General features: G+C 34.5%; 1 protein-coding gene across 3 annotated transcripts; it reads left to right on the top strand.

Annotated features, from left to right (window-relative positions):
* The first annotated feature begins 3,130 nt into the window (after positions 1 to 3,130).
* Positions 3,131 to 26,047, top strand: LOC136235313 (uncharacterized). 3 transcript variants are annotated; one of them, XM_066024913.1, is made up of 27 exons: positions 3,131 to 3,257; positions 3,353 to 3,649; positions 4,099 to 4,158; positions 4,276 to 4,368; positions 5,937 to 6,165; positions 8,771 to 8,877; positions 9,577 to 9,639; positions 10,196 to 10,296; positions 10,724 to 10,818; positions 10,944 to 10,964; positions 11,431 to 11,526; positions 11,615 to 11,735; positions 11,876 to 12,028; positions 12,161 to 12,357; positions 13,244 to 13,518; positions 15,902 to 16,003; positions 16,244 to 16,420; positions 16,554 to 16,742; positions 17,551 to 17,792; positions 17,872 to 18,018; positions 21,353 to 21,569; positions 21,705 to 21,833; positions 21,969 to 22,112; positions 23,878 to 23,937; positions 24,409 to 24,579; positions 24,720 to 24,779; positions 25,706 to 26,047. In XM_066024913.1, exons 1-27 carry the CDS (start codon positions 3,252 to 3,254, stop codon positions 25,778 to 25,780), a joined length of 3,627 nt encoding a protein of 1,208 aa, XP_065880985.1. In that variant the 5' UTR covers positions 3,131 to 3,251; the 3' UTR covers positions 25,781 to 26,047. The 3 variants fall into 3 exon arrangements, with proteins under 3 accessions (XP_065880985.1, XP_065880986.1, XP_065880987.1); XM_066024914.1 differs by lacking the exon at positions 23,878 to 23,937; XM_066024915.1 differs by lacking the exons at positions 3,131 to 3,257; positions 3,353 to 3,649 and having other exon boundaries at positions 4,281 to 4,368.
* The last annotated feature ends 247 nt before the right edge of the window (positions 26,048 to 26,294 follow it).

Raw genomic sequence — 26,294 nt, 5'->3', positions numbered from 1 at the left:
TTGTGTGTGTGTGGGGTGGGGCATTGGTGAATAGAGGACATTGGTATGAGATGATATAAGGGCCTCCTACCAACACAACTTCATAATTTTCACTATTAAAAAAATTAACAATGTAGAGATCCTTCTTAACATCAATGATGTTCATAGTTCCATTTTTTGCCCATAATGCTTTGATACGGGCTGCCACATATCGACACCCTATTTTCCTCCTAAGTACTTCAACGATCAATGTAAAATGCTGTGGAGTTATTTGAATTTTAAGGTTGCTAAATAAATGGTTGAAAGAGTCTAGTTTTAGTTATGATTTTTACTGATTTTTAGGAAGATATTTTATGCTATTTTATAGACAGATCTTTCTTTCAATTAGTTGTATTTTAGCAGTATAAATAACTACATACAACTCTGAATAATTTGTAGCTTTTTCCTTCCATATTAAAAATATAGATGCTTCTTAAATATCTGTGTATTATAATTATTTGTCTTCTTTCTTTTCTCTTTTACGCATAAAAAACCAACAAAGTGGTATCATAGCAAATTCGATTTGAAGGGGTCTGTGAGGTCAAAAATAAAAAAAAAAACCCAAAAACAAAAAGACAAACAGAAACACAAAAACAAACAAGTTGATGGATTCAATTTTTTTTCTTCTGCAATTTCACCTCCTGTATTTGATGGAACAAATTATCAAATGTGGGATGTGAAAATGGAAGCCTATCTCGATTCCCATGATTTGTGAGAAGTTGTGGAGAATGTATATGAAGTTCCTGAATTACCAAAAAATCCAACAATGGCTCAACTCAAAGCTCATAAAGTGAAGAAGATGAGAAAATCGAAGTCTAGATTGATTTTGTTCACCTCTGTCTCATCTGTTATTTTTAACAGAATAATGACATTAAAAACTGCGAAAGAGATTTGAGATTTTTTGAAGCACGAATATGAGGGAAGTGAGAAGATCAAGGGGATGCAAGCAATCAACTTGATTCGTGAATTCCAATTACAAATAATGAAGGAGAATGAGACTATTCAAGATTATGCAGGTAGGCTTCTTAGCATTACCAATAAGGTGAAACTTTTAGGTACTAATTTTCCTGATTCAAGAATCATTCAGAAAATTCTTGTTACCGTTCTTGAGAAATTTGAGGCAACTATCAGTTCTCTTGAAAATTCAAGAGATCTAGCAAACATTACCTTGGTAGAATTATTGAATGCGCTACAGGTTCAAGAACTAAGACGACTTATGAGGTAAGAAGACTCTGTAGAAGGAGCTCTATAAGCAAAAGTAATGAAAAGAAGGAATGTATTGGATGGAAATCATTCAGATTGTCACTGTAAGAAGACAAACCATCCACCATACAAGTGTTGGTGGAGACCAGATATCAAATGCAATCAATGTGGCTAAATGGGTCATATACTGTGCAAAAGTCAAATTCAAGACAAGGCTGCCATGAATATCCAACAAGAAGAGGATGATTTATTTTAGCTTTATCAATGCCTATGCCCATGCCCATGCCCTATAACTATGCGTACAAAAAATATGTCCATAGCCATGCCTACAAATATTCCCCGTAATCATGACTATGCCCATGCCAATGACAATAAAGTGTCCATAACCATGGTTTATATTAAATCATAAAGTCTTTTTTAATAAATTTCAGCATCTATAAATTCAAAGAGGAGTGTTGAGTTATTTGAATTTTAAGGTTGCTAAATAAATGGTTGAAAGAGTCTAGTTTTAGCTATGGTTTTTAGGAAGATATTTTATGCTATTTTATAAGCAAATTTTTCTTTCAATTAGTTGTTTTTTAATGGTATAAATAACTGCATACAACTATGAATAATCCGTAGCTTTTCCCTTCCATATTAAAAATATAGCTGCTTCTCAAATATCTTTGTATATTATAATTATTTATCTTTTATCTTTTCTCTTTTACACATAAAAAACCAACAAACGCCACTGGTTCCATATGATATGCTTCTTTTCCTTTGACAATACGATATTATGCATTTTGGGTCCTCATCTTCATCAACGTCCTCATTCGAATCAAATAAAGTCGTTCTCCAACCAGCGACATAGATTTCAAGAACCCAGTCCATGGTCTCATCCATATCATTATGTATAAAGAGAATATTTTTCCAAGAGAGCTTTCTCCTAGCTAGGGATTCCAAAAAAGACAAGGGAGGTGATATACTAGCAGCCGCTCTCTCGGATGCACCATCTCCACCGTTTCTCGATTTCTTTTTGCACCTCTCAACCACAACCTCGTCGTTGCCGGAAAAGAATTAGACTCAGGGTTACCTCGAGTCGCCTATCTTAGAAAAAAGTTATGTTTACTTAATTTTTATATTTATCAAACAATTACATTTAATATTTTTGTAATTATAATATTTAACATTTAATTTTTTTTTCACCTTAGTTTTATCTGAGGATATAATTTTAACCAAAATTACACACATTGTATTACAAAACCATTTAAGGTACCAAATAGATTCTTTGAGTCCGTTTGGTACGTTGTAATGCAATGTAATATAATCAAATGTGTAATATGTGTAATATAATGGAATGTCATTATGATTAAGTGCCATTATCATTACAATACATTTGTTTATTTAGTTAAATCAATTTTCATGTTTTTCTCGTTTTTTTTTCGTTTTTCGCATTTTTCGTTTTCCCCTTTTTTCATTTTTCACGTTTTCGCCTTTTACGTTGTTTTCCACGTTTTTGTTCTTTTCTCTTTTTTCCGTAGGTTCCATGTTTTTTTTTCTCATTTTCATGTTTTTTTCGTCTTTTTTTTTGCATTTTTCCCTGTTTTAAGTTTTTTCACATTTTTCTCTTTTTCGGTTTTTATGTTTTCATAATTTTTCTATATTTTCCCATTAGTAATAAAAATACAAGGGTTAATCACAACGAGGATTCATATCTCTTTTGTTGGTAATACCCGTTACATGAATTTGCAAAGAAAAATTAAATAATGTACTTATAATTCCGATAAAAATGATACGACTAACCAATTAATGAACCTCCATCGGAGCAAGCATTCCACTACAATGTACGAAAAGATGTTTTGAGTTTTTTTTTTTTTTTTTTTTTTGATACAAATCTCAAAACTAATGTGTTTTATATATAAACAATTAAAAAAAATATATAATGCTGAAAATATATAAAAGACGACTGAAAATCTGTTCTTCAATCTTCATTTCCATAGCTGAGTAAACAGAGTCCTCTCTGTTGAAGTGTTCGAACCAAATTCTCAGTCATGGCGGTAATTGATCTTCTTCCTCTTTCTTTTTTCCTTCATAATTTTCCGTATTTTCCGGGGAATTCACTCCATTTCTGTTTCTGTTAATTTTTTTCCAGGATTCTTCCGGTACCACGTTGATGGATCTGATCACGGCGGACCCTGGTACGACGTCTGCCGCGGCTTCAGTATCCACGGCGGCTTCTCCTCCTCGGCCTACACCATCTACCGTTTCGCAGCTTCCGACGGGATCGGGTACACCATCGATACCGTCGTCGTCAGGGAAGGCGACGTTAGGCGAGAGGAAATCGAAGAGAGCTACGCTTCTGCAGATCCAGAACGACACACTTTCTGCTGCTAAAGCTGCTTTGCATCCCATGAAAACTAACATTATGCCCCAGAAACAAAAAAAGAAGGTTAATCTTTTTTAAATCATCTCTTCACATTTTAGCATATGTTAAGCAAAATTGAATTGAAATGCTCGTTGCATTTGATTAGTGAATGGTGATGTTAGGATATTGGTACGTCTATGAGGGAGTTATAGAGTTGTCACCTTGAGTTCCTTGGCAATTTTAAGATTTGTTACAGTTATAGTTACAGTTACAGACTTCAAAACGTGAATGTAAAGAAAAGAACTGCAATTAGCTTGCTTACCAGGTTCAGGAGTTACTTTATTTATTTTCATGATATTTGACTATGTTGCAGGGACACTTCTAGTTAGTAGCGTTTTGTGTCCATGTCCGTGTCCGTTTTCGTGTCCATGCCTGTTTCCATGTCCATGTCTGTGCAACATAGATATTTGACATAACTCCCTGTTTTATTTAGACTATTTCTGTGCTGAATGCTATTTTGTTGATGTGACCAGCCCGTTTCATATTCACAACTTGCGAGAAGTATCCATGAACTAGCTGCTTCATCTGATCAGGTAGACATTCGTGCAGGCTCTTCACATTTCCATTCCATGTACTTAGATGGATACTTCTTATACACTTCATAATAATTTTTATTCGCTGCTTGTTTGATTTTTTCTTCTTTTTTGTAGAAAAGTTCTCAAAAGCAATTAGTACATCATGTTTTTCCCAAACTTGCAGTCTACAACTCAGTCGACCCATCATTGGCACCATCTCTGCTCATGGTATTTTCTATTTCTCGTATAATTTCAGTTTGTTAGTGTGTTTTGTTTTTTTGTAGATTCTTAATGAAATATAGCCTGCAAATTAGAGTTTCAGCTGACATGAGTGGTAGATAAGGTAGGCCTATATGCGATTAGTGATAAGAAAACGAAATGATTGGATCAAAATAATCAATCACAAGAATCACACTGGTTGCAGTGTGGATTGGATGATGAACAACATCTTAAATGATAGAAATATAGGGTTCTTTAGCGTAACTTGAATGGAACATAAATTAGGGTTCTAAGAAAAGCTTTCCACTGATGAAAAGAAATTCAAACTCGAAGCAAATTAACTGTACTTAAAAGTTAAAACTTTGAGAAAATTAACTTTGCTTAAGCTTCACACTAGGAAGCACCGAAACTTCTAGAAGGTTCTCAGACACTCCGAGTCAAACCCGACACTCCAAAATAAGTGTCCCCTCTTTTTCTTTTCTTTTTTAATGGGGACACCTTGGGGATACTTTGGGGACGCGGATTCTAATTTAATTAAGTAGAATTTAGGGGATTTTCTAATAATTTACAAAAAATAGGGGTTGATATATTCAAAGATAAAATAAAACTCTAAAAAAAAAGGGCGGCCCGGTGCACTACGCGTCCCCGCATAAAATAGAACTCTTAACAAAAAAAAAAAATCAGAATTTAATGAAAAGAATATAGCAGCTGCTCCTTTTTTGGTAGTTTAAATAGTTTGAAGTATTAAATGTTTCTTTTTGATGAATTAATGACTTATTATGGATGTTATTATGGTTTATAATACTAAATGAATGTTATTTATGATATTATATATATATAAATTTGGCGTGTCCCTGCCGTACCCGTGTCTCATATTTTAAAAAAGCCGTTTTCCGCACCCGTACCCCTACACTCGGTACAGAATCACAGTTATATTCAATGGGCATGACACCCAGTTGTTTTGAAGGTACTACATTGAGTTTCATTGCATGGTATACTTCAGAAAGGCAACTTTTCGTAAATACTCTTTTATCAACTGATTAGTTGATAAGAAAATTGTGACCAGGTTGTATGTTAATGACTCAAAATACCTTTAAATTTAAATATGTAATTTGTCTTGCTTCTGCATTTGGTCCCTATGCTACGAGGATTTGGGGCTTCTTCAGAAAATTGGTAAGGATCAAAACTTTTTGTGAGCCTGAATACATTAAAACCAGCCCCGTGTAGAACATTAAAAATTACTAAAATACCATTGAAAAAAACTATATTTTGAAATTGACCCTTTGCAGCTTTACTCTTGTAATTCATTTTGTTAATTTTTTTAATGATCTGTGTTCTTTTTGATTTTCATAATTTTGTGATTCTACATTTTCTTGGATGTTTTAAGTTCCATGTATATAGTACTGATATTCCATGCTGCGAGAAACTTTGTTCTGTGTTATGAGCAATTTGTCAAAGCTATTCAATCTGGATTTTATTTTGTCCTTGGTATAAATTGAAGTAGTTGCTTTTAACAACTTTTGAATTTTAGGAAGGATGAAGCAGTAGTAGTTATTTTCTCTCTTTTTGTTTTACAGCTGAATCAACAGTGTGAAGACAGGACTGTCCTGCGTTATGTCTATTATTACTTGGCCAGAATTTTATCAGACACTGGTGCACAAGGTGTAAGTTCAGGTGGTGGAATCCCAACCCCTAACTGGGATGCCCTGGCTGACATTGATGCTGTTGGTGGGGTCACTAGAGCTGATGTTGTACCAAGAATTGTAGAACAGCTGTCATCGGAAGCTTCAAATGCTGATGTTGAATGTAAGGGCTTCTTAATCTTCTTCTCTGATAGTTTAAGTTATAAGACATATTTTCTCGTGATTTTATCATAATCATCATCTACAGATTTGTTTACTTATTTCTATTCAACCGAAATGATTTAAATTATGTTTATGGTAGGCTTTCTGAGGCTCGGATGTAAATTTGATGATATTATTCAATAACGATTGTTGTCTATTTGGGATGTTTGGTTGTTTCTAAATCTTGAGTATACTTAAAGTATATATTCACTAATGTGCAAATTTTGTTGCCATAAAATTTCATTCTTTCTGTCTCTCTCTAGTTGAAAGGCTTGTGCCTACATTTCAACAATTTTTTTTTGACAATTCTTATACTTTCTGCAAGAGTTGACTATCAGCTCTGAACAAGTTTTGAACCCTGAAAGGCAACTATTTTTCACATGCAGTATTTAATACACATTTGGAGCCCATGGAGAGAATAATAGGCTGTATTCCCCATTCATATTTGTATTCGCCATTGTAGTCAGTATTGTTCCTTATTCTCATAATTGGCTAAAAACCTTGGAGGTTTTTCTGCAGTTGAGTTTGGACTCTTGGCTAAAACTTTCAGTTTACTGACAATTTTAGTGAGATCTTGCAAACTGCAATTCATTTTGAGAAATATAAACAAAAGGGGGATCTAAGGTTTTTGTTTGATTTAGGTTTTCCCTCTCATATTTTCAAATCATAATTGTGGTTGTAGTTGCAATCCAGAACATGGTTTGGGTAAGAAGGTTTTTGGCGATTTTGTGAAACAGTCATGGATTTGGTATTTGTTTTTTGTGAAACAGTTGTGGGTTTGATTTTTAATTTTTAATTTCTAATTGTGGACTAAGAAGGTTCCTCAAAGCTATTGAATTTTCTGTTTAATTATGTTATTTTTCTTTATAGACTCGATTTCTTTCATGAAAAGTATCTTGCTAAAACAAAAAGTCAAAGAAAAATTTATTGAACATTCAAATACTTCCCATTTTAATAGTGGGAAGTTGTTTTTCTACTCTTAAATTAAAACAAAAATATTTGAGAGCTGAATTATTTTTCAACTCTTGAATTAAAACAAAATCATTTTCCATATCACAACTGAAAGGTAGAACATTTTTCTTTTAGTAGAAGATGCTTTCCTTTGAAAAATATTTTCTAAGGTCTGTGAAACAAATGAAGTCTAAAAGCAGATGCTTCTGTCAAATGGAATAAATTGACGTGCTATTTAACATTAAGTTGAGAATCTATAGGTTATTGTAGAAAAGGACGCCTAATACTTGCTTTAGATTTTTGTGAAGGATAGTAAAGTTACTAGAAACTTGAATATACAAATTAAAAGGATTCTTAATAACATAATTCAGCATGTAATATTAATGTTAACCACTGTTTGTCTTTAAGATGGTTTGATAATGTTATTGCATACCCTTTTTGATTTAAGATGGTAGAGAATGTTATTCTATACCATTTTAAAGTTCAATTATTACAAATTGGGCATGCTCAGTTATAGGGTTTGATTTATTTTTGTAGAAATTCAACTTCATATCCTTAAAATGTTTTATATTGTCACCTATAATTTTTTTACTGTAATGATAAATTCAGTGATTTATTTTCAGTACTATTAAACAACTTAATGATTTAATAAGTCATCATGTAGAATATTCAACATTTATGGCCTGTTTCGTGATTTGTTTAGAGTAGTTGATAGTAGAAAACTGTCAAGTGTTCTGTAAAAAATTATAGTTAATGTTTATGTGTCAAATGACTACTGTAATTATAATTTATGATACTAATATGCACATATTTTTTTCTTAATATGGCAAACTCTACGATGGTGCTTTTTGATTCAACAGCTGTTAAGAGTATCTCGTAATTATTAGTTGGTGATTTTAATGTTTTACTAAACACTTTGAGATGGCTGTTTCGGACTCAAACAACTATCACCTTCCCCAAATCTCCATACCAAATGCTCTCTTAAAGTTAGTTATTTTTCAGCTCACTTTTTTAGTTTTATTAAATTCTAAGTCTCATTTCTGGAGCATAAAGTTATACAAATTCAATATAAAATGCAAGAGAAAAGAGAATTTTCTCTTGCTTTAAGCAACAGAAATTGAAAATTTCTCTTCCCTCCCCGAACCATATACGAAAAAGGAGAACCAAAGTACAGTCAAGTTGCAATCTAAGAATAGCTATTATACTTCTGTTTTTAGAACTCTGCTACGCGATGGGGTTTCAGTAACAGTTATTTTATTCCATAATGTTTGGGTTTTAATGATTTAAGAAATGCATGTTGAACTGGTTTTCTGAATTTGATTTTGGGTAATGAGATCAACTTAAATAGTTATAGGTAGGATAGGCAGTAACTTAGGATTTAATATTGCTCTGATCTCTATATCATGTGATAAAGAAATCCATTATATTACAAGATAGAAAGAAGATTCCTTTAAACTTTCTGGATCGCTACAGGAAACAAATTTACAGAAACTGTGCTGTGTGAAAACTTGTTTCCTGGAAATAACCTGTTTGAGCTCTAAGAATTGAAAGACGCTTCATTCAGGTGTTGTAATAGGGTTTTGCTTTTGATATTTATTTTATTTTATGTTCTGAAGTTCATGCTCGAAGATTGCAAGCTTTGAAGGCTCTCACCTATTCTTCAACAAGCAACTCTGGTATCTTATCCAGATTGTATGAGATTGTATTTGGCATTCTTGACAAGGTTTGTCCTGCTCTAATTTTTTCTTTTGGTATTTGATTGCAGAATGCTGCTTGATCTTAGCTTATTCCTATGGAAAGATTGCTCCTTCTGTTTCTTACTTTTTTTTTATTTTCTGCTCCATTTTCAATTTGACACCTTACCTTTGTATAACTGTATGCATTTTTTAGGCTATGCACGCTTTGTACTCTTTATTTGTATGTTGTGAATTTTTTTATCTGGAAGTTCCTATGAGTAAACTAAGTGATAATTTTAGAAAACTATCTTAGATGTTCTTCTAATTTTGAGATTCTAATACTAGAAATGGATTTTTTTTTTTCCATTTTGAGAAATTATTTACGATATATAACTGTTGCAATATGAAATCTTGGACCTCCACTTTATATTTTACCTTGTTTTAAGGGAAACGATTATGCAATCTCAATTATTCATTTGTAGCTATGGCACCAAATGTAAGTGCTGCAGATTTAAATTAGTCTTTATTTGTGTCTTTTGGCTATTTTTTATTGCTATATGAAAGAGCATGTTGATAAGAAACAAGGAATAAAAAACATTGGTAGTCCTATAACTTGGTTCTTTTCACAATTAAGGCTCCCTTTGTTTTGTGGAAAACATTTTCTTGAAAAACATTTTCCTCTTTTAACTTATTATTGTTTTCTGAAGGTTGGTTAATCTAGAAACTTTTTGAATACAAAATTTCAGGTTGGTGATGCTCCTCAAAAACGGAAGAAAGGAGTATTTGGCACTAAAGGTGGTGACAAGGAGGTAAAATTGTATATGATTATGCTCTCTATATATGGTAAAGCTTATGGTAGTTCTATCTTTTTATGAGTTCACTGAACAATTTCATTTTAGGTCTTTATGAACTGTGCTTTGTGCTACTTCAGGAGTTCATGGTTGTCATTTAGTTTTCTGTTATGCAATTTTTTTTATACCCAATTGATAAAATAAATTTATTCAGCCTTTGTGCGTTGTTGCTATGGGTTTTTATGTCATGATAAGGGCAAAATGGTCCTTATGATGAATAGGTTATTCAGTTTTGAGTTAACTGGTGATCACATTTTCACAATATTAGAGAGTTCTTCTCAAATTTTAATTTGATTTGCAACCATACTCTATCCCCTTTCCAATTTTTCTCATGGCTAAGAAGTATGGCATAGTTATGGATTATTTAATTGGAGGTATATCATATATGGTAATTATAACTGTTAAGGGACTATTAATTGAATCACTAATGAGTTATTGATCAATATATTAATATTATCAAATAAAGGAAATTGATATTTCTTGTCATGCTGATTTGATGGCTTACATATGCCAGTCAGTTATCCGGAGTAATTTACAATATGCTGCACTAAGTGCATTGAGAAGACTTCCTCTGGATCCTGGAAACCCAGCATTTTTGCATCGTGCTGTGCAGGGGTGAGTTCTCTTATACATTGGCATTGTACACTTTGTTCCTGCTGTTTCAAAGATGTGGTTTTAAATCCTTTTACTATAATTAGAAAAAATGTGAATGTTCGACTGATACAAAATATAACATAGGAATTCAATGACTGCATATTCAGAATTTCAGGATTTAATTTAGTCAAATTTCAAGTGTGTAGGATTGAACTATAGTAAAGGAGAATTCAGTGTGTATTACCTCAACAATTTAGATGTGTAAATAACAAGTCTTAGGGGCAAATTTCTGGCATATAAAAAACAGCAAGGATAGAAGTGTATGCTACTCAATCTTTTTTCCTATTCTTATTCGTCGTAAATGTTTTAGACATTCTAGTTATAGCATTTTAACATATTAGGATTTGTCTTTTATTGGTTTTGGAGATAATACCATGTTTGGCTGCAGTGTTTCGTTCTCAGATCCTATAGCTGTCAGACATGCTCTTGAAATCATCTCAGAATTGGCAACAAAAGATCCATATGCGGCTGCAATGTCTTTAGGTGATCTTCTTATAACATTGTTATTTGTTCATGACTTTTCCATCCAGGAAGCATATTTCTTTTATTTTTTTGATCTTGATACTACTATTTGTTTGTTAATTGCTCTTGTCATGCACTTCTTGCAGGAAAACTTGTACTTCCTGGAGGTATGCTTACCAATTTTCTTCTATGGATATGTTAAACTGTTTTCAGTTGTGACCATTACTATTATCTATATTTTTACATTTGTAGCAGTAAAATTAAATATTTTACATTTCTTTCACATATTTTACGTGCTCCATCAGGGATCATTAGAGACAAATAACCAACCAATTGATGGGTACTTTACTTGAACATTTTAAGTCCGTCTAAGATTCTTGACTATGCTTGTCCATCAAACATGCTAAATTTTTGCATGCATTGTTTAGTGGATCTTAGAACTGGAGTAACAAGTCTTAGTAGGATGACAGAAGAATACGTTTGTATCTATTTCTCTTTTGGCATTTATGCCATGATGTGCTTCTGGGATAGTTAGGATTTTTGAGCTAACTGCTAGTCACTGGTTTAGTTTGTCTGTGGCCTTATTATGTTTCCTGGTTGCTGCTATTAATTTGTGAGTTTTATTTGAATCAGGAGCTTTGCAGGACGTTCTTCATTTGCATGATGTGCTTGCACGAGTTTCACTGGCTAGGTTATGCCATACTATATCTAGAGCTCGTTCGCTGGATGGTACAGTAGTATTTATTCTAACCTTTAGATGATATGCATCTCCTTGATTTGGATAGATAGTCAATTTGTTGGCACGTTTTATCTGCAGAGAGGCCCGATATTAGGTCTCAGTTCAATTCAGTGCTCTATCAACTCCTCCTAGATCCTAGCGAAAGAGTCTGTTTCGAGGCAATCTTATGTGTATTGGGAAAATGTGATAACAATGAGAGGTACTCATCATTTTTTTGTACTTTCACAACGTAATGATTTACTACAATAAGTTTATTCCAGGCATTATAATTTATTGATTCCATTGTACATCTGTTCTAGTGGTTCTTGAATTACACCTAGTTGTCTTTAACTGCTGCAGGGCAGATGAGCGGGCTGCTGGATGGTACCGTTTGACAAGAGAGATTTTGAAGTTACCTGAAGCACCATCTGTAAATGATTCATCAAAAGCTTCAAAAGATAAATCTCAAAAAACTAGGCGTCCTCAACCTTTGATTAAACTTGTAATGAGGAGGTTGATTGAGCTCTTTCTTTTTTGTTATTCGCCTGTTTGTTCCATTAATTTGGCTGGTCATATTGTTGGTTGTAAATGTAGCTTCCCTGAATTTTTTTTCTTGAGCTACAACCTTTCCTGTTTCTGATTCAGGCTGGAAAGTGCTTTCCGTAGTTTCTCTAGGCCTGTACTTCACGCAGCAGCAAGAGTTGTGCAGGAGATGGGGAAAAGTCGTGCTGCTGCCTTTGCTTTAGGTTTGCAAGATATTGACGAAGGAGTTAATGTGAATACATATGCTGAGGCTGCTGATTCAACTGATGCAGAATTTAATGAAAACCCGTATGCAAATGGTAATTTATTCTTAACCATGGATCTTTAATACCACATGCAAAGAGAGAACTCTTGTCATTGAGATGTTCCTTAAAATGTATTTAAGGAATAACTATATCATGTGGCATTTATTTGCACATACAGATAAGTTGGCCAGTGTATGCAATCCAAAAATATGAAAAAGCCATGTACACTACTTAATTTGAGTGTTGTTGTTATGGAAAGGATCTGTGTAACTTAGTGCTCTTTTTATCATCCAATTAACTGTCAATTTTAATATCTTTGTACGTTCTTAGGTTCCCTCAAGCTCTCTATGTTTCCTTGGCGGTTAATTTGAGATGCCACATATTTGCAGTAAAAGATTTCTAATTGTCAACTTTATGGGCTTCATGAATTGGATTAAAACTTGGTGCTGATATTGTATCTTTACAATATTACGCATTTCATTTTATCATGTCTATTAGTGTTTAGATGCAACTCAGTATTACGGTATTTGGACAATAATATCTCGCTTCATGTGGAGTTAATCCTAGTTGAATGCGGATCCCTGTTGATATGGTGTTGGAGTGACCTAACCTTAGAAATAGGAGCATTGATGGAGATATAATTTGGCTTTGGCACAAGATATGAAGCCTTTTTCATCAATGGAGTGAGAGGCTTGGATATGAAAAAAGGGGTTTGTAGTCCATTGGCTGTAGATATGCTTTAGTAATAAGCAGTTTATTTATACCTTGAGGAGAACAAGTGAAAGATAAGACCTAACTTTTTATTTATTTGAGTGCATCTGTAAACTTTTACACCTCAAATGTCTAACGCGGAGCATAATGCACGTGTGCAGAGGCTGCTTATCTGTTGAACTTTTAATTTATGGGATTCTCTATCCTCTTCTTCCCCTCTGTGTTGTAGGTGGCATGCGAAGGACCTCTTCTATGTCTAGTGCAGCAGGTAGCAGGGATACAATTGCAAGCTTGCTGGCTTCATTAATGGAGGTAGTGCGGACTACTGTCGCCTGTGAATGTGTCTATGTCCGGGCGATGGTTGTCAAGGCATTGATATGGATGCAAGTTCCACATGAAACATTTGATGAACTAGAATCCATTATTGCATCGGAGCTTTCTGATCCAGCTTGGCCAGCCACATTATTGAATGACATTTTACTTACACTGCATGCTCGTTTTAAGGTATGCTGCTAATATTTAGACATGAATTTGTGACTTCACAAGATTGCTAATTCTGCTTGATGTTATTGTTTGCAATATTATACTAAATGTTTTGCCCCTACATTTCCTATTAGTTTCTGAAATAATCGGAAGATGAGGAACATTGTGTCTATGGTGACTGGTTGAGAATATTAAAGCAATTTCAGTGTTATGATAATAATTTGGTGTAACTTTTGTAAACTAATTGTTGTTGTCGATCTGGTGTCTTTCCAAGTCTTAACTTTTTGAATATTATATTTGTTTACCATGAGCTTCCTTTCTTTAGGAATGATCAGTTTCCTCATCATTATCCTTTTGTTAGAGTGAATCTAGTTAATTGGAAAATGTAATATTTGATGCTACATTGGCTGAGTTTCTCTTGCCTGGCATGCAAGATGGGCAAGTTCTTATTGGCTGCATCAAGGTAAGGCTGCAAGTGATCTAGAATTTTTACACTTGAGTAGACAGACATTCCTCTTGATGGCCTTTGCTTTCTTTTTGATCAGACATTGCAAAATTGTCCTATTTTTGTTCCATTATCCATTCACTTTAGTTAGGGTAAGTCAGAATTGAGTGTTTTGTTACGGGAAGATGTTCCTGTAGTTGAATGTATTTTGTAAATTGTAAGTAATATTAAGGAAAATAAAGACGACGAGCAATTGACCAGTTGCAAAGATGAATTAACTGAGACTAATGAAGCATGGACAAGTTGAATTCCCATTGGCTGGATTTAATGGTTGTCCTTATTGCCTTTTCATTCCATTTTTAGCAGACATGAATAGCTTTACAAAACTGTGACCACTTTGTTTTGTTTATTCATTTTTGGCAAGGGAAATCAGAGTTGAGTGTTTGGATTGAGTGTGGAACTATTTGCTTTGTAGTTTGAATATTTTTGTAAATATGATGATGGAAAATAAAAATATAAGTCATTTACATAGATTAGCACATGCAAAGGAAAATGAACTCAACTAATGTGTCCGGATTAGGATTTCTGATTCTAGAGATTAGAGAAGAAATAGGGTTTAGAGCATCTCCAACAGCCTCTTAATTGGCTCTTAAGTTAAAATTTAAAGGGAGAGTTAAAAACCAACTCCAAGAGCCTCTTATTGACTCCTCGAATCACTAAGACTCTCCTCATCCTTCCTATTATTGAGTAGCCTCTCTTTACTCCTACTTCCCTCCTTATTTCATTTTTTATTAATAATTCATTATTGAGGAGTCCCTCTCCTTTCACTATTGGTAAATATAAAAATACTTAATCATTTTAATGATAAAATAATAAACAAGGAGTGAATAGGAGGAGTATTGTTGGAGATGATATGTATTAGTCACTCCTCAAATCACTAAGAGTCAATTGTTTATATTATTGTTAGAGAGTGGACTAAGAGTCTCTTGGAGATGCTCTTAGCGAATGAGAAGAATAGAAAATAAGGTAGAACAGAGAATTAGGGAAGAAGAAGAGAGAAGAAGATAAACTTCATTAATATTCATATCATGCGTAACCTTACAAAAGAGAGACTCTAAATAGGAAAGTTACTGCTGATGTGGCGGCAGTTACAATTTCCTACAGCTGTAAAACAATCCTAAATAACAACTATTTAAGCAATCAAACACTAATTAACAAGATAATTAACCATCTAAATAATACCTAAACTACTCTCCTTAATTACTCTAATAATCGTGACATAATGGACCACTGTCGGATCACATTCTGTTGCAACACTGAGGAGCATCAAATAAGTTTATGAGTGCTCTTTGTTGGACATAGTTTTGGCTTCAAAAGGATCTTGTTTTGTATTCATTTAATTTCATGTTTTGCAATAGTAAGATTTTGACTTCTATCACTGTAGTTGCAATGTGACCAATTATTTTTGAATAGTACAGTCACAAGCATAGCCCCCGCCCTCATTAACAAAGAAAAGAAGGGTTAGTGGAATACTCCCTCCCTCTAGTTCATATTATTTGTTAGAGAGAATATTTTTCTTGGTTCATATTATTTGCCGCTTTAGGTTTTCAATGTAAATTTTTCCTATTTTACCCCTATTAATGAGTTTAGCACTAATTACTCTTTTTGTCACTTTAAGTTTTCAAGGTATGGAGAGTGGTGCAATTTAATAATGTTACGGCAAATGTGGATTATTAATAAAAAGAGATAAAGGGTATTTTAGTTTATTTTCTATAAATTGTGTGACAAATAATATGAACTGGAGGGAGTAATAATTTGTACTTCCATTTTGATTTCTTGCTAAGGTTGTGTTTTAGGAAAGCTAGATCAAATTCTGAGGTGTTCTTTTTCCCCTCTCCTGATGCTTATGTATGGCTTGCCACCCTTATAGCAGTTTGTAATTTATTTTATTGGTTGCAGGCAACTCCGGATATGGCTGTCACTTTGCTTGAAATTGCAAGGATCTTTGCTACCAAAGTTCCAGGGAAGATTGATGCGGATGTATTACAGTTGCTTTGGAAAGTAAGTTTCTTCTCAGCTTGTAAGGTTATTGGTTCTATGTTGTAAATTTTCATCTATTCAATTACCTTATGTGTTTATTTATGTTGTCTCTACTATTTTGGTCTGCAAAGTAATTTAGGAAGTGCTATATCATCTGTTCGATATGGTGTCTATGTGTTGGTGATATTTTGTTAGTTTATGAACAAAAAGAAAAAGGTAATGAAAAAAGACTATCTTTAATGGTCTTAATGTTGTCTATAGACATGTCTTGTTGGTGCTGGTCCTGATGGGAAACACACTGCCTTGGAAGCCGTCACTATTGTTCTTGACCTACCACCACCACAGCCTGGGTCCATGTCAGGAATTACATCTGTAGATAAGGTATCTGCATCTGATCCAAAGTCAGCTTTGGCCCTACAGAGATTAGTCCAAGCATCTGTAAGTAGCTTATCTGGTAATTACTTTAATTTTTTTTATTACTGCTAATATAATGGCTACCATGACAAAGTTCTCTTTACTTTTGTAAACTACTGCCATTTTTTTTGCCAATTTTTTAATGGGAAGTCTCCAGGTATGGTTCCTTGGAGAAAATGCAAATTATGCTGCTTCTGAATATGCCTGGGAATCTGCAACACCTCCTGGTACTGCATTGATGATGCTAGATGCAGATAAAATGGTTGCTGCTGCGAGTTCTCGCAACCCGACACTAGCTGGTGCCTTGACTCGCCTGCAGAGGTGTGCTTTTAGTGGCAGCTGGGAGGTATAAGTTCTCACCTGGTTATCTTTGTTTTTATGCGTGCTTCTTGTACCTGGAGTGACAATGGAAATATTTTTAAGTGGAGATTTGGAATTGTCATGGTGTCTAAAATATTGATTTTATGTTTCCTCTATTCTGTAAATACTATCAAAAGATAGGACCCAAACATCGTCGGTGACATTACAGAGCTGGTGAGAATAATTTTTGATACAACTATTATGGCAACATTACAGAGCTGTAAGAATGCCCGTAAACGAGTTCTTTGTTTTTTAGAAAGTTTGTAATTTTATTATTTGGATTTTTTTTTTGGCAAGAGGAATTCATAGTTGCATGAAAAAAAATGGATATCTGGTTGTATGTTGCAGGAGTATTTGTACTTGTTGAAAGGACAACCTGAAGTATAAACTCCTTACTCGGATAAGCATGAGGCTTAGTGAAGTTGTATATGGTCCTGCTGCTTGATTTTCCAATCTCTTTAGCTTGTAGATTCTAGGGTTTAGAAAATTGGAACAGTTCTTCTCCTTTTTATAGTCTCATGCGTCCCTAACTTGATTATAATTATAACCCCTTACTTTTTTCTTTGGAAGAAATTATACATGACATGATATAATACTTTCCTTTTGTTCTTGTTGTTTCTCATTAGGCATGCTGTTCTTGCTTTTGTATTACAACTTTTTTTGCATTAGACTGTTCTTTTAGCTTTGACAACACATACATGATGCAACCTTGTTTGTCTAAAAACAGATTTGTCTGTATTGTTGCTTTTTTATGGCAACCTTTATGAGCTTTGATTCATATGGACAATCCACAGGTCCGTATTGTTGCTGCTCAAGCCCTCACAACCTTGGCAATTAGGTCTGGCGAGCCTTTCAGGATACAGATATATGAATTCTTAAATGCATTAGCACATGGTGGCGTGCAGTCTCAATTATCGGAAATTCAACTTAGTAATGGGGAAGATCAAGGGGCTAGTGGTACAGGAGTAGGAGTCTTAATAAGTCCCATGATACAGGTTCTTGATGAAATGTACAGAGCACAAGATGAACTGATAAAGTAAGAATGAAGCTTGCTTACCATTTTCTGTGGTACTTTTAAGTTTTTAATGATCTTTGTTGAATTCTCTCATTGATAGGGATATACGCAACCATGACAATACAAATAAAGGATGGACTGATGTAGAATTGAAGAAACTTTATGAAACCCATGAGAGGTTGCTAGATCTTGTTTCACTATTTTGCTATGTACCCAGAGCCAAGTATCTACCGTTGGGGCCAATTAGGTATATTTAACTTGCATTTCTTTTAGTATTTTGACTACATTAGACTTCATGGTGTCTGGTTTGTTTAAAGAGGTGAGACTGTAACAAATAAACTACTCCCTCCATTCTTATATAAATGACGTTTTATTAAAATCACAAAAACCAAGAAACAATTAATTAAGCTTTAAAAGACAAAAAACTACCCTCAATTACTCCCTTAAAAAATGCGTCCATTTATGATGCTTATAGCAACTAGGGACAAGATTGTAAAAAAGAGAGAAAACAGTACAAAACGTCAAATATTTAAGAATTTTCTTATTACTCTAAAACGTCATTTATATAAGAATAGAGGGAGTATTAATTTAGCACTCTATTAAAATAACTGTAGATTTTCTTTATGGATCCATTATTACTTGTCCAATGATGTTGGCAATCAGGGAGAAAAAAAGTCTTGTTACATGCAAAATGAATTGTTTGAGCATGGGATTTCAACTTTATGCTGATGAAATAGGTTGTGAGATCTGAAGGATGATATTATTGATACATCTCTTGCCCCCTGTACTGCCCCTGTACTTTCAAAGGTTCCAAATGACCCCAATCCTTGTCCTGTTGCATTCAATAACCCCTATTCTTGTCCAATTGCATTCAATAACCCCTATTCTTGTCCAATTGCATTCAATAACCCCCTATTCTTGTCCAATTGCATTCAGTAACCCCAAAATTACAACTGCTCTGTGAACTTTCAAAAGTTCTTAATTATTTGTCTATTTGAGACGTGGTGAGCATTTTGACACGTGGCGGAACGTGTCCCATTTTCTGCATCCAACAAATTCTATTGAGAAACAGTGGGTTATTGAATGCAATTGAACAAGAATAGAGGTCATTTGGAACTGTTGAATGTTTACAACAACAACAACAACAACAACAAAGCCTTAGTCCCGAAATGATTCGGGGTCGGCTAACATGAACCATCATATAAAACCGTGAAAATCAAGTCGTGTCAGCGACACATATTCGCTCCCTCCACTCCGTCCTATCCACTACCATATTTTCCTCAATTCCCAATAAACTCATATCACTCTCGATCACCCTCCTCCAAGTTTGCTTAGGTCTTCCCCTACCCCTCACCACTACATCCCTTTGCCACTCTTCGGTTCTCCTAACCGGCGCATCAAGCGCTCTACGTCTCACATGGCCAAACCACCTTAGTCGGTTTTCTCTCATTTTATTCTCAATAGATGTGACCCCTACTTTTGTCCTAATTATTTCATTACGCACCCGGTCCTTTCTCGTGTGACCACACATCCATCTCAACATACGCATCTCCGCCACCGACATCTTATGGATGTGGCAGTGTTTCACTGCCCAACACTCCGTACCATATAACAATGCTGGTCTAATTGCCGTCCGGTAGAATTTTCCCTTCAATCTATTAGGCATGCCGGGATCACAAAGGAAACCCGTAGCACTCTTCCACTTCGACCAACCAGCTTTAATCCTATGAGCAACATCTCCATCTACTTCTCCATCCGTTTGGATAATAGATCCTAAATACCGGAAGCAATCCGAGGCCTGAACAACTCTCCCATCTAGGATGATTGTCCCTGCCTCCCTACTCCTACGGCCGCTAAACTTACACTCCAAATATTCTGTTTTACTTCGACTCAACTTAAAGCCTCTAGATTCTAGAGTTTGCCTCCACAGTTCCAACTTCATCTCCACTCCTTCTTTCGTCTCCTCAACCAACACAATATCATCTGCAAACAGCATGCACCATGGTATACCATCTTGAAGTGAACTTGTTAGTTCATCCATAACGATGGCAAAAAGAAATGGGCTTAGTGCGGAACCTTGATGCACTCCAATCGTAATAGGAAACTCTTCAGTCTTCCCAACACTAGTACGTACACTCGTGCATACTCCCTCATACATGTCCTTTATGATGTCAATATATTTCCGCGAAATGCCTTTCCTTATCAAGGCCCACCAAAGTACTTCCCTTGGTACCTTATCATATGCTTTCTCCAAGTCAATGAAAACCATATGCAAGTCTTTCTTCTTATTTCGATAGTGCTCCATTAATTGTCTCATTAGATGGATGGCTTCCATAGTTGATCTTCCCGGCATAAAGCCAAATTGGTTTTCCGAGATCTTCACCGTCCTCCTTAGCCTTTGTTCAATCACTCGCTCCCAAAGTTTCATAGTGTGACTCATTAATTTGATTCCCCGATAGTTGGCACAATCTTGGACATCGCCTTTGTTCTTATACAAAGGGATTAAGGTACTTTTCCTCCATTCTGATGGCATCTTATTGTTTCTCCAAATTTTGTTGAAGAACGTCGTCAACCATTCGATTCCTCTTTCTCCCAAACATCTCCAAATCTCAATAGGGATGCCATCAGGTCCTACTGCTTTCTTCAACTTCATCTTACTTAATGCCATTTTGACTTCACCCTTTTGAATTCTCCGCAGGCATTCATGATTTATCATATCGTGATGGATACTTATATCTCCAACATCTTGTTGGCGATCTCCATTAAATAAGTCATCAAAATAGGACCTCCATCGTTCCTTGATATCCTTATCTCCAACTAGGACTTTCTGGTCCACATCCTTCACACATTTAACTTTTCCGAGATCTCGCGTCTTCCTATCTCTCATCCGAGCAATTCTATATATGTCTCTTTCCCCTTCTTTCGTATCCAATCTTGTATACAGATCCCGATTCACCTTTGCTCTAGCATCTCGTATGACCTTCTTTACTTCCCTTTTAGCCTCTTTGTATTTTTCGTAGTTCTCGTCACTCCTACATTTCCCCAATAGTTTATAGGATTCTCTCTTACTCTTTACTGCTTGTCGTACTTCTTCTGTCCACCAAGATGTGTCCTTACCCGGTGGCATGCTACCTTTAGATTCCCCTAGAACTTCCTTCGCTACTTCCCTTATACTATGCTCCATCTTATTCCATATCGAATCTATATCTGAATCCATATTGCAAGTCCAAATATCTTTTTTGGTCATCTCATCCACAAATTTTTGTTGATTCTCCCCTTGCAATTTCCACCACTTAATCTTAGTCTCTACAGAGGAAATAATCTTCTGCTATGCTTTGTTCTCCTCATTTTCCTTTGCTCAACATTATCTCCTATCTCGTTTTAAGCACGTTTCCCTTCATTGTAATTAACTGATTGTAATTTGAAGAAGTATTATATTTTTAAGGCTAATATAGTGATATATTAATGTGAGAGTTCCATTATGATCAACCTTTACCCTTCAAGATTATATGCTCTTGTGATCAACCTTTTATGTTTAATGTGTCTACTGATATTGTGTTTGTTTGGAAATTCAATGACAGTGCAAAACTTATTGACAAATACCGTAAAAAGCATAACATAAGTGCATCAACTGGTTTAAGCGATCCAGCTGTTGCAACTGGAATTTCTGACCTAATTTATGAATCTAAACAACCTGCTGTTGAGTCTGATGCACTTGATGATGACTTGGTGAATGCTTGGGCAGCAAACCTTGGGGATGATGATTTGTTAGGAAACAGCGCACCTGCAATGAGCAGGGTAAGAAAAGTTTCAGTTAACTTGAAGTTGGAAAATGATACAGACTCCATGTACCATTTTCTGAAAGCTATTACTGTGTTACCATTGGCTTTCCTATTCACATTTTTTATGAGTTTCACTATCTACTCATTGCAGGTCAATGAATTTCTTGCTGGTATGGGAACTGATGCTCCAGATGTTGAAGAAGAGAACATTATTTCTAGACCTTCTATCAGTTATGATGATCTTTGGGCAAAGTCACTTCTAGAGACTTCAGAATTAGGGGTACTATAACTTGCTTCATGTTTCGTGAATTAGAAAGTAAATGCAATGCAATAGGATACTACTTGAAGTACATAATTAACAAATGGGCTCTGGAGTATTAAAATTAATCTATATCTTGTTCCATGAATTTTGTAGGAAGAGGATGCAAGGTCATCTGGGTCATCTTCCCCCGATTCAATTGGATCAGTTGAAACCTCAATCTCATCACACTTTGGTGGAATGAGCTACCCATCTTTGTTCAGTTCAAAGCCATCCAATTTGAGATCATCACAAACCCAAGTAAGTACATTGCTTTTATTCCAAGGCCTTCTTTATTTTTCATTTTTTCACTTTTTTGAGCAATTTTCCCTTTGGAAATCAATTATAATAAAAGGTACACTAGTGTTCACATGGACCCTGATTCACCATTAATAACTATGATAATAAAAAACTAGTTGGGATGTCTAACCTCTTAATCGCGTCCCAATCTTTCATTAAAAAAAAACTATGATAATAAAAGCTATTAAATGACCTTAACTATCAGCTTAAGCTTTTAGTTCAATTGGTTCCTTGACAATATAGACCTTTCTTTCTTGTCTCTTTCATTTTATATGGGTAAAAGAAGCTTGAATTATGTTCAAGTTTTTAGCAAACCTGGTTGTTTATTTATTCGTTCGTGGGACATCGGGGTGCATATGTTTTCTGTACATAATATTTCCTGTTGTGAGATTCCCACCTTTTTTTAACCTCTGGACTTTGCCCTTGTTTCTTTCGAAGATCTTTTGCAGAAAATGTCCTATAGAATATAAATTGGATCAATGATTTGATGTTGATGTTGATAATTCGATTTTTTCAGACTACTTGTAGTGTAAATATCTGCAAAATTCACTGCAATAGTTATGAAATACAATCTTTTGCAGCATAATTACTAAACTAATTCTATGTGAATATTTTCATTAGAAATAACATTCTTATGTTTGTTTTCTTCTTCTTTATTCTTATATTATGCGAGTTCAAATGAATATGGAATTTATTTGTAAACAATGAACTACTATGAAGATCCTGGACCTTCTTTTGAGAATCCTTGTTGACCATTAGTATTTTTGTAGATGGAATTCTTTGAACTTTGGAGATGTATTCAGTAAGAATATATTATAGTCTATGATGCATGGAAATGCATCATGAACTACGTTTCATCGTTTCTGGCAGATGTGAGAAACGGAAACTCCTGGAAACTGATAGGAAACGTTTCCAGGCACGTTTTGTGATTACCCAAAATATGAAACACGTCTCTCAGTTTTTAAACTGTTCTCTCTGCCAATTTCGACTAAAATTCTGGAAATTCAAACTTTCTATTTTGCAATTCCTATTTAGTCGAAGATTAGAAAATTGAAACATCCTATTTGACTGATAATTTCTTCCTTGTATCCTTCAATTTTAAAGAACTTACCTATATTTTTTTCTCCTATAATTCTTGTCTCTAGACTCTCATTGAGCTTGGACTTTCTTCATCTTATTCTTGGTTCTTGTTCTTCACAATTCTGATTTCATCTTCTACTTCTAGTTATTCTGAAATCTTGAATCTTATCTGAACTCTAACTTCTCAATTAAATATTGGATTTTAATTAATTTGCAAGACATGCATGATACCACATATCACCACATAATTGGGTGGGTGGAATAAAAAATGGGGTGGGTGGTCTGCATATTGGTATTATTGAACAAAAGTATTTTTTTTAATTTTTTTAAATATGTTATTATATTTTTAATATTTATAAATATGCCTCTATATTTTTAAGATCTACATGTTTCCCCCATGTTTCCGTTTCCTATGTTTTTTTAGAAATTATGTTTCCGGTTGTCCGTTTTCATATCCTTTTCGGTTCCCGTGCAACATAGATTATAGGTTCTTTTGTTTCCATTTTAATAAAAATATATCTCCTCAGAGTAGTCATTTTATGTGAAATAAATGGAGATTTGTATCAAAAACTAAAGTGTGCTTACTTGAATGCTACTCTTCATTGTTTGTCCTTTGATGTTTAACCTAGTCCGGTGTGACCAACAGGAGAAATCAGGAGGAAGCAGATATGGTGGCTCCTCGATTTATGAGGGTTCAAGTTCTCCGGTGAGGGTTCAGTATTCTTGTTACACCTTAGAACTTTTTCACAGCGGTGTTCAAAAACCGAACCGGATCGAAATAACCGACCGAACTGATGAATTTTGGATTTTAGGTCTATTAGGTCTTTTTTGGGTCTTCAATATTGAAATATATCGGTAATATCGCTCGATCGGTTTTTATGATAAATAACTGAATTAACCGAACTGACCGAAACATGAATTAATTAAATTTATTATTTATTAATTATCTAATTAGGTTTAAAAGTTTTTAATTTTTGAGTTAGTAATTGACTTATATGTGTGTGTTTTTTAAGTAAGGAACTAGTACAGTGAATATTCAAAAAGACAATTGATATATTTTGAATTTTAGGCTCAGTTCCCATTTTAGGTGCTATTTGGTTTTCGGTACTACCGAACCGTCCGTTGAACACCCCTTTCATGTATAGATCTAATTCAAAGTCTTTGATATCCCTTTCAGATTAGAGAAGAGCCTCCATCATATTCATCATCTGTCACGCAAAGTTATGAGTCATTTGAGAACCCTCTAGCTGGTCGAGATTCACGAAGTTTTGATGATGAAAGAGTTCCTTCTGCAAATCCACAATCGGGGACAGCACTCTACGATTTCACTGCAGGTGGAGAGGATGAGGTAAAAACTGACTCTTTGTTGCTTGTGTCTGGACTTCGAAATTACTTTACTGAGTTGTGATCTGAAAATTTCAGACTTCCTGAAACTTGAGTATGATAGTATAATAATAATTAATTGATTTTATTGAACATCTTTTGCAGTTGAGTTTAACTGCTGGAGAACAGGTTGAAATTGAGTATGAAGTTGATGGATGGTTTCATGTAAGTATTCCAAATGACGTAAAAAAATGAATAACAAAGCTGCATTTTATTGCCCTTTTGTCTTCCATATTTAGGTAGCAACCCCTCTAAAAATCCGTCCACAGGGTAGATTGCTAGATCCTTAAAAGCGGTTATTGTACAAATTTGTCTCCAAAATAGGGTTTTTGGGGAAAATAAGGGTTAATTGTACGGATGGTCACTGAAGTTTGGAAGTTGGAGTTAGTTTAAAAAAGAGCACCGAACTTCATTTTGTTTCAATAAAGTTGTTAAACTTTCATTTTTATTTTATTCCTGACCATTTGTGACAGAAAAATCACTTGAATAATGACATGACAACCACGTTGAAAATGATTGACTATTATGGATGACGTGACAGTCAAATGACAGCAAAATAAAAATAAAAATAATATTCGTTATTTACTTAATTCAACTTCTTGAAACTGTCATGTGGCATACAAGTGGTTGTAACAGGTCTGTCTGTCATGTTATATGTAATGTAGTGCTGTCTGAATTGGTTGGAATGCTTTATTGAAATAAAAAGCAAAATTTAATGACTTTATTGAAACAAAATGAAGTTTAGTGACCTTTTTGAAACCGACCCCAACTTCACTTACCATCTGTGCAATTTACCCAGAAAATCAGATTGAACCCTCAACATTTTCTTTTTTCAATGCCCTCAACATTTTTCCTCTTACTTAAGTTTGCATTTTTCAAGATATTTCCAGTTATCAAAATAGGTTTCAATTCATCGGTAGTTTCCATCGGTATTTACTTGGAAAATGGCAATTAAGACAATAATGATGAGGGCTCAATCTGATTTTTCCCAAAAGGCTGCATAAATTTGTACCTTAACACCTTTAAACGGCGCAAAACTGAGCTTTTTATCAGCATCGACATCTAATGCTTTCGAGTTCATCAACTTGCAGGTGAAGAAGAAACGTCCTGGAAGGGATGGAAAAATGGCTGGCCTAGTTCCTGTCCTTTATGTCAGTCAATCATAATAGTATCATTAAGCATTCATCTTATGTACCATATTCGTCATTATTTGGTTTTGCTGGAGTTTCCTGTCACCGGGGATTAATGTCACGTTGCCGGAGGTTCGGACAGACAGGTAACGGTTTGTATGATTTTAATATTCATCGATTTCTATAGCTCAGCTGGTTCTGTTTGTCTGTAATTCTTTTTGTATCATATATCTTTCTAATGAAAATTGAGGCATGTAGCAGATATGGACATAGTCCAATTTTTTGATTGAGGTTTTTTATTCATAGGCTTGTGCATTTTCTCTCATTCAGACATAAACTATATTTTTCCTGGAAAATGTTGCCACTGGTGGTTAAAGGATATGCATTACTAAGCTATTGAGCTTTTCAAGTTTAGGTATTTTATTATTTTATGGTTTTTAATAGATACTTGGCCTAATACATTCTCAGCCCCCCAAGTTGTTCAAAAACTGCCCTCAACTTGTTTATTTGGAACCAATAACCCTTGAAATAGGACGTATGTGATTTTGGG

This window comes from Euphorbia lathyris, chromosome 7 (assembly GCF_963576675.1).
Source record: "Euphorbia lathyris chromosome 7, ddEupLath1.1, whole genome shotgun sequence".
Taxonomy (NCBI): domain Eukaryota; kingdom Viridiplantae; phylum Streptophyta; class Magnoliopsida; order Malpighiales; family Euphorbiaceae; genus Euphorbia; species Euphorbia lathyris.
Note: the sequence above shows the minus strand (reverse complement) of the source record. Positions and strands in the feature narration are given on the sequence as shown.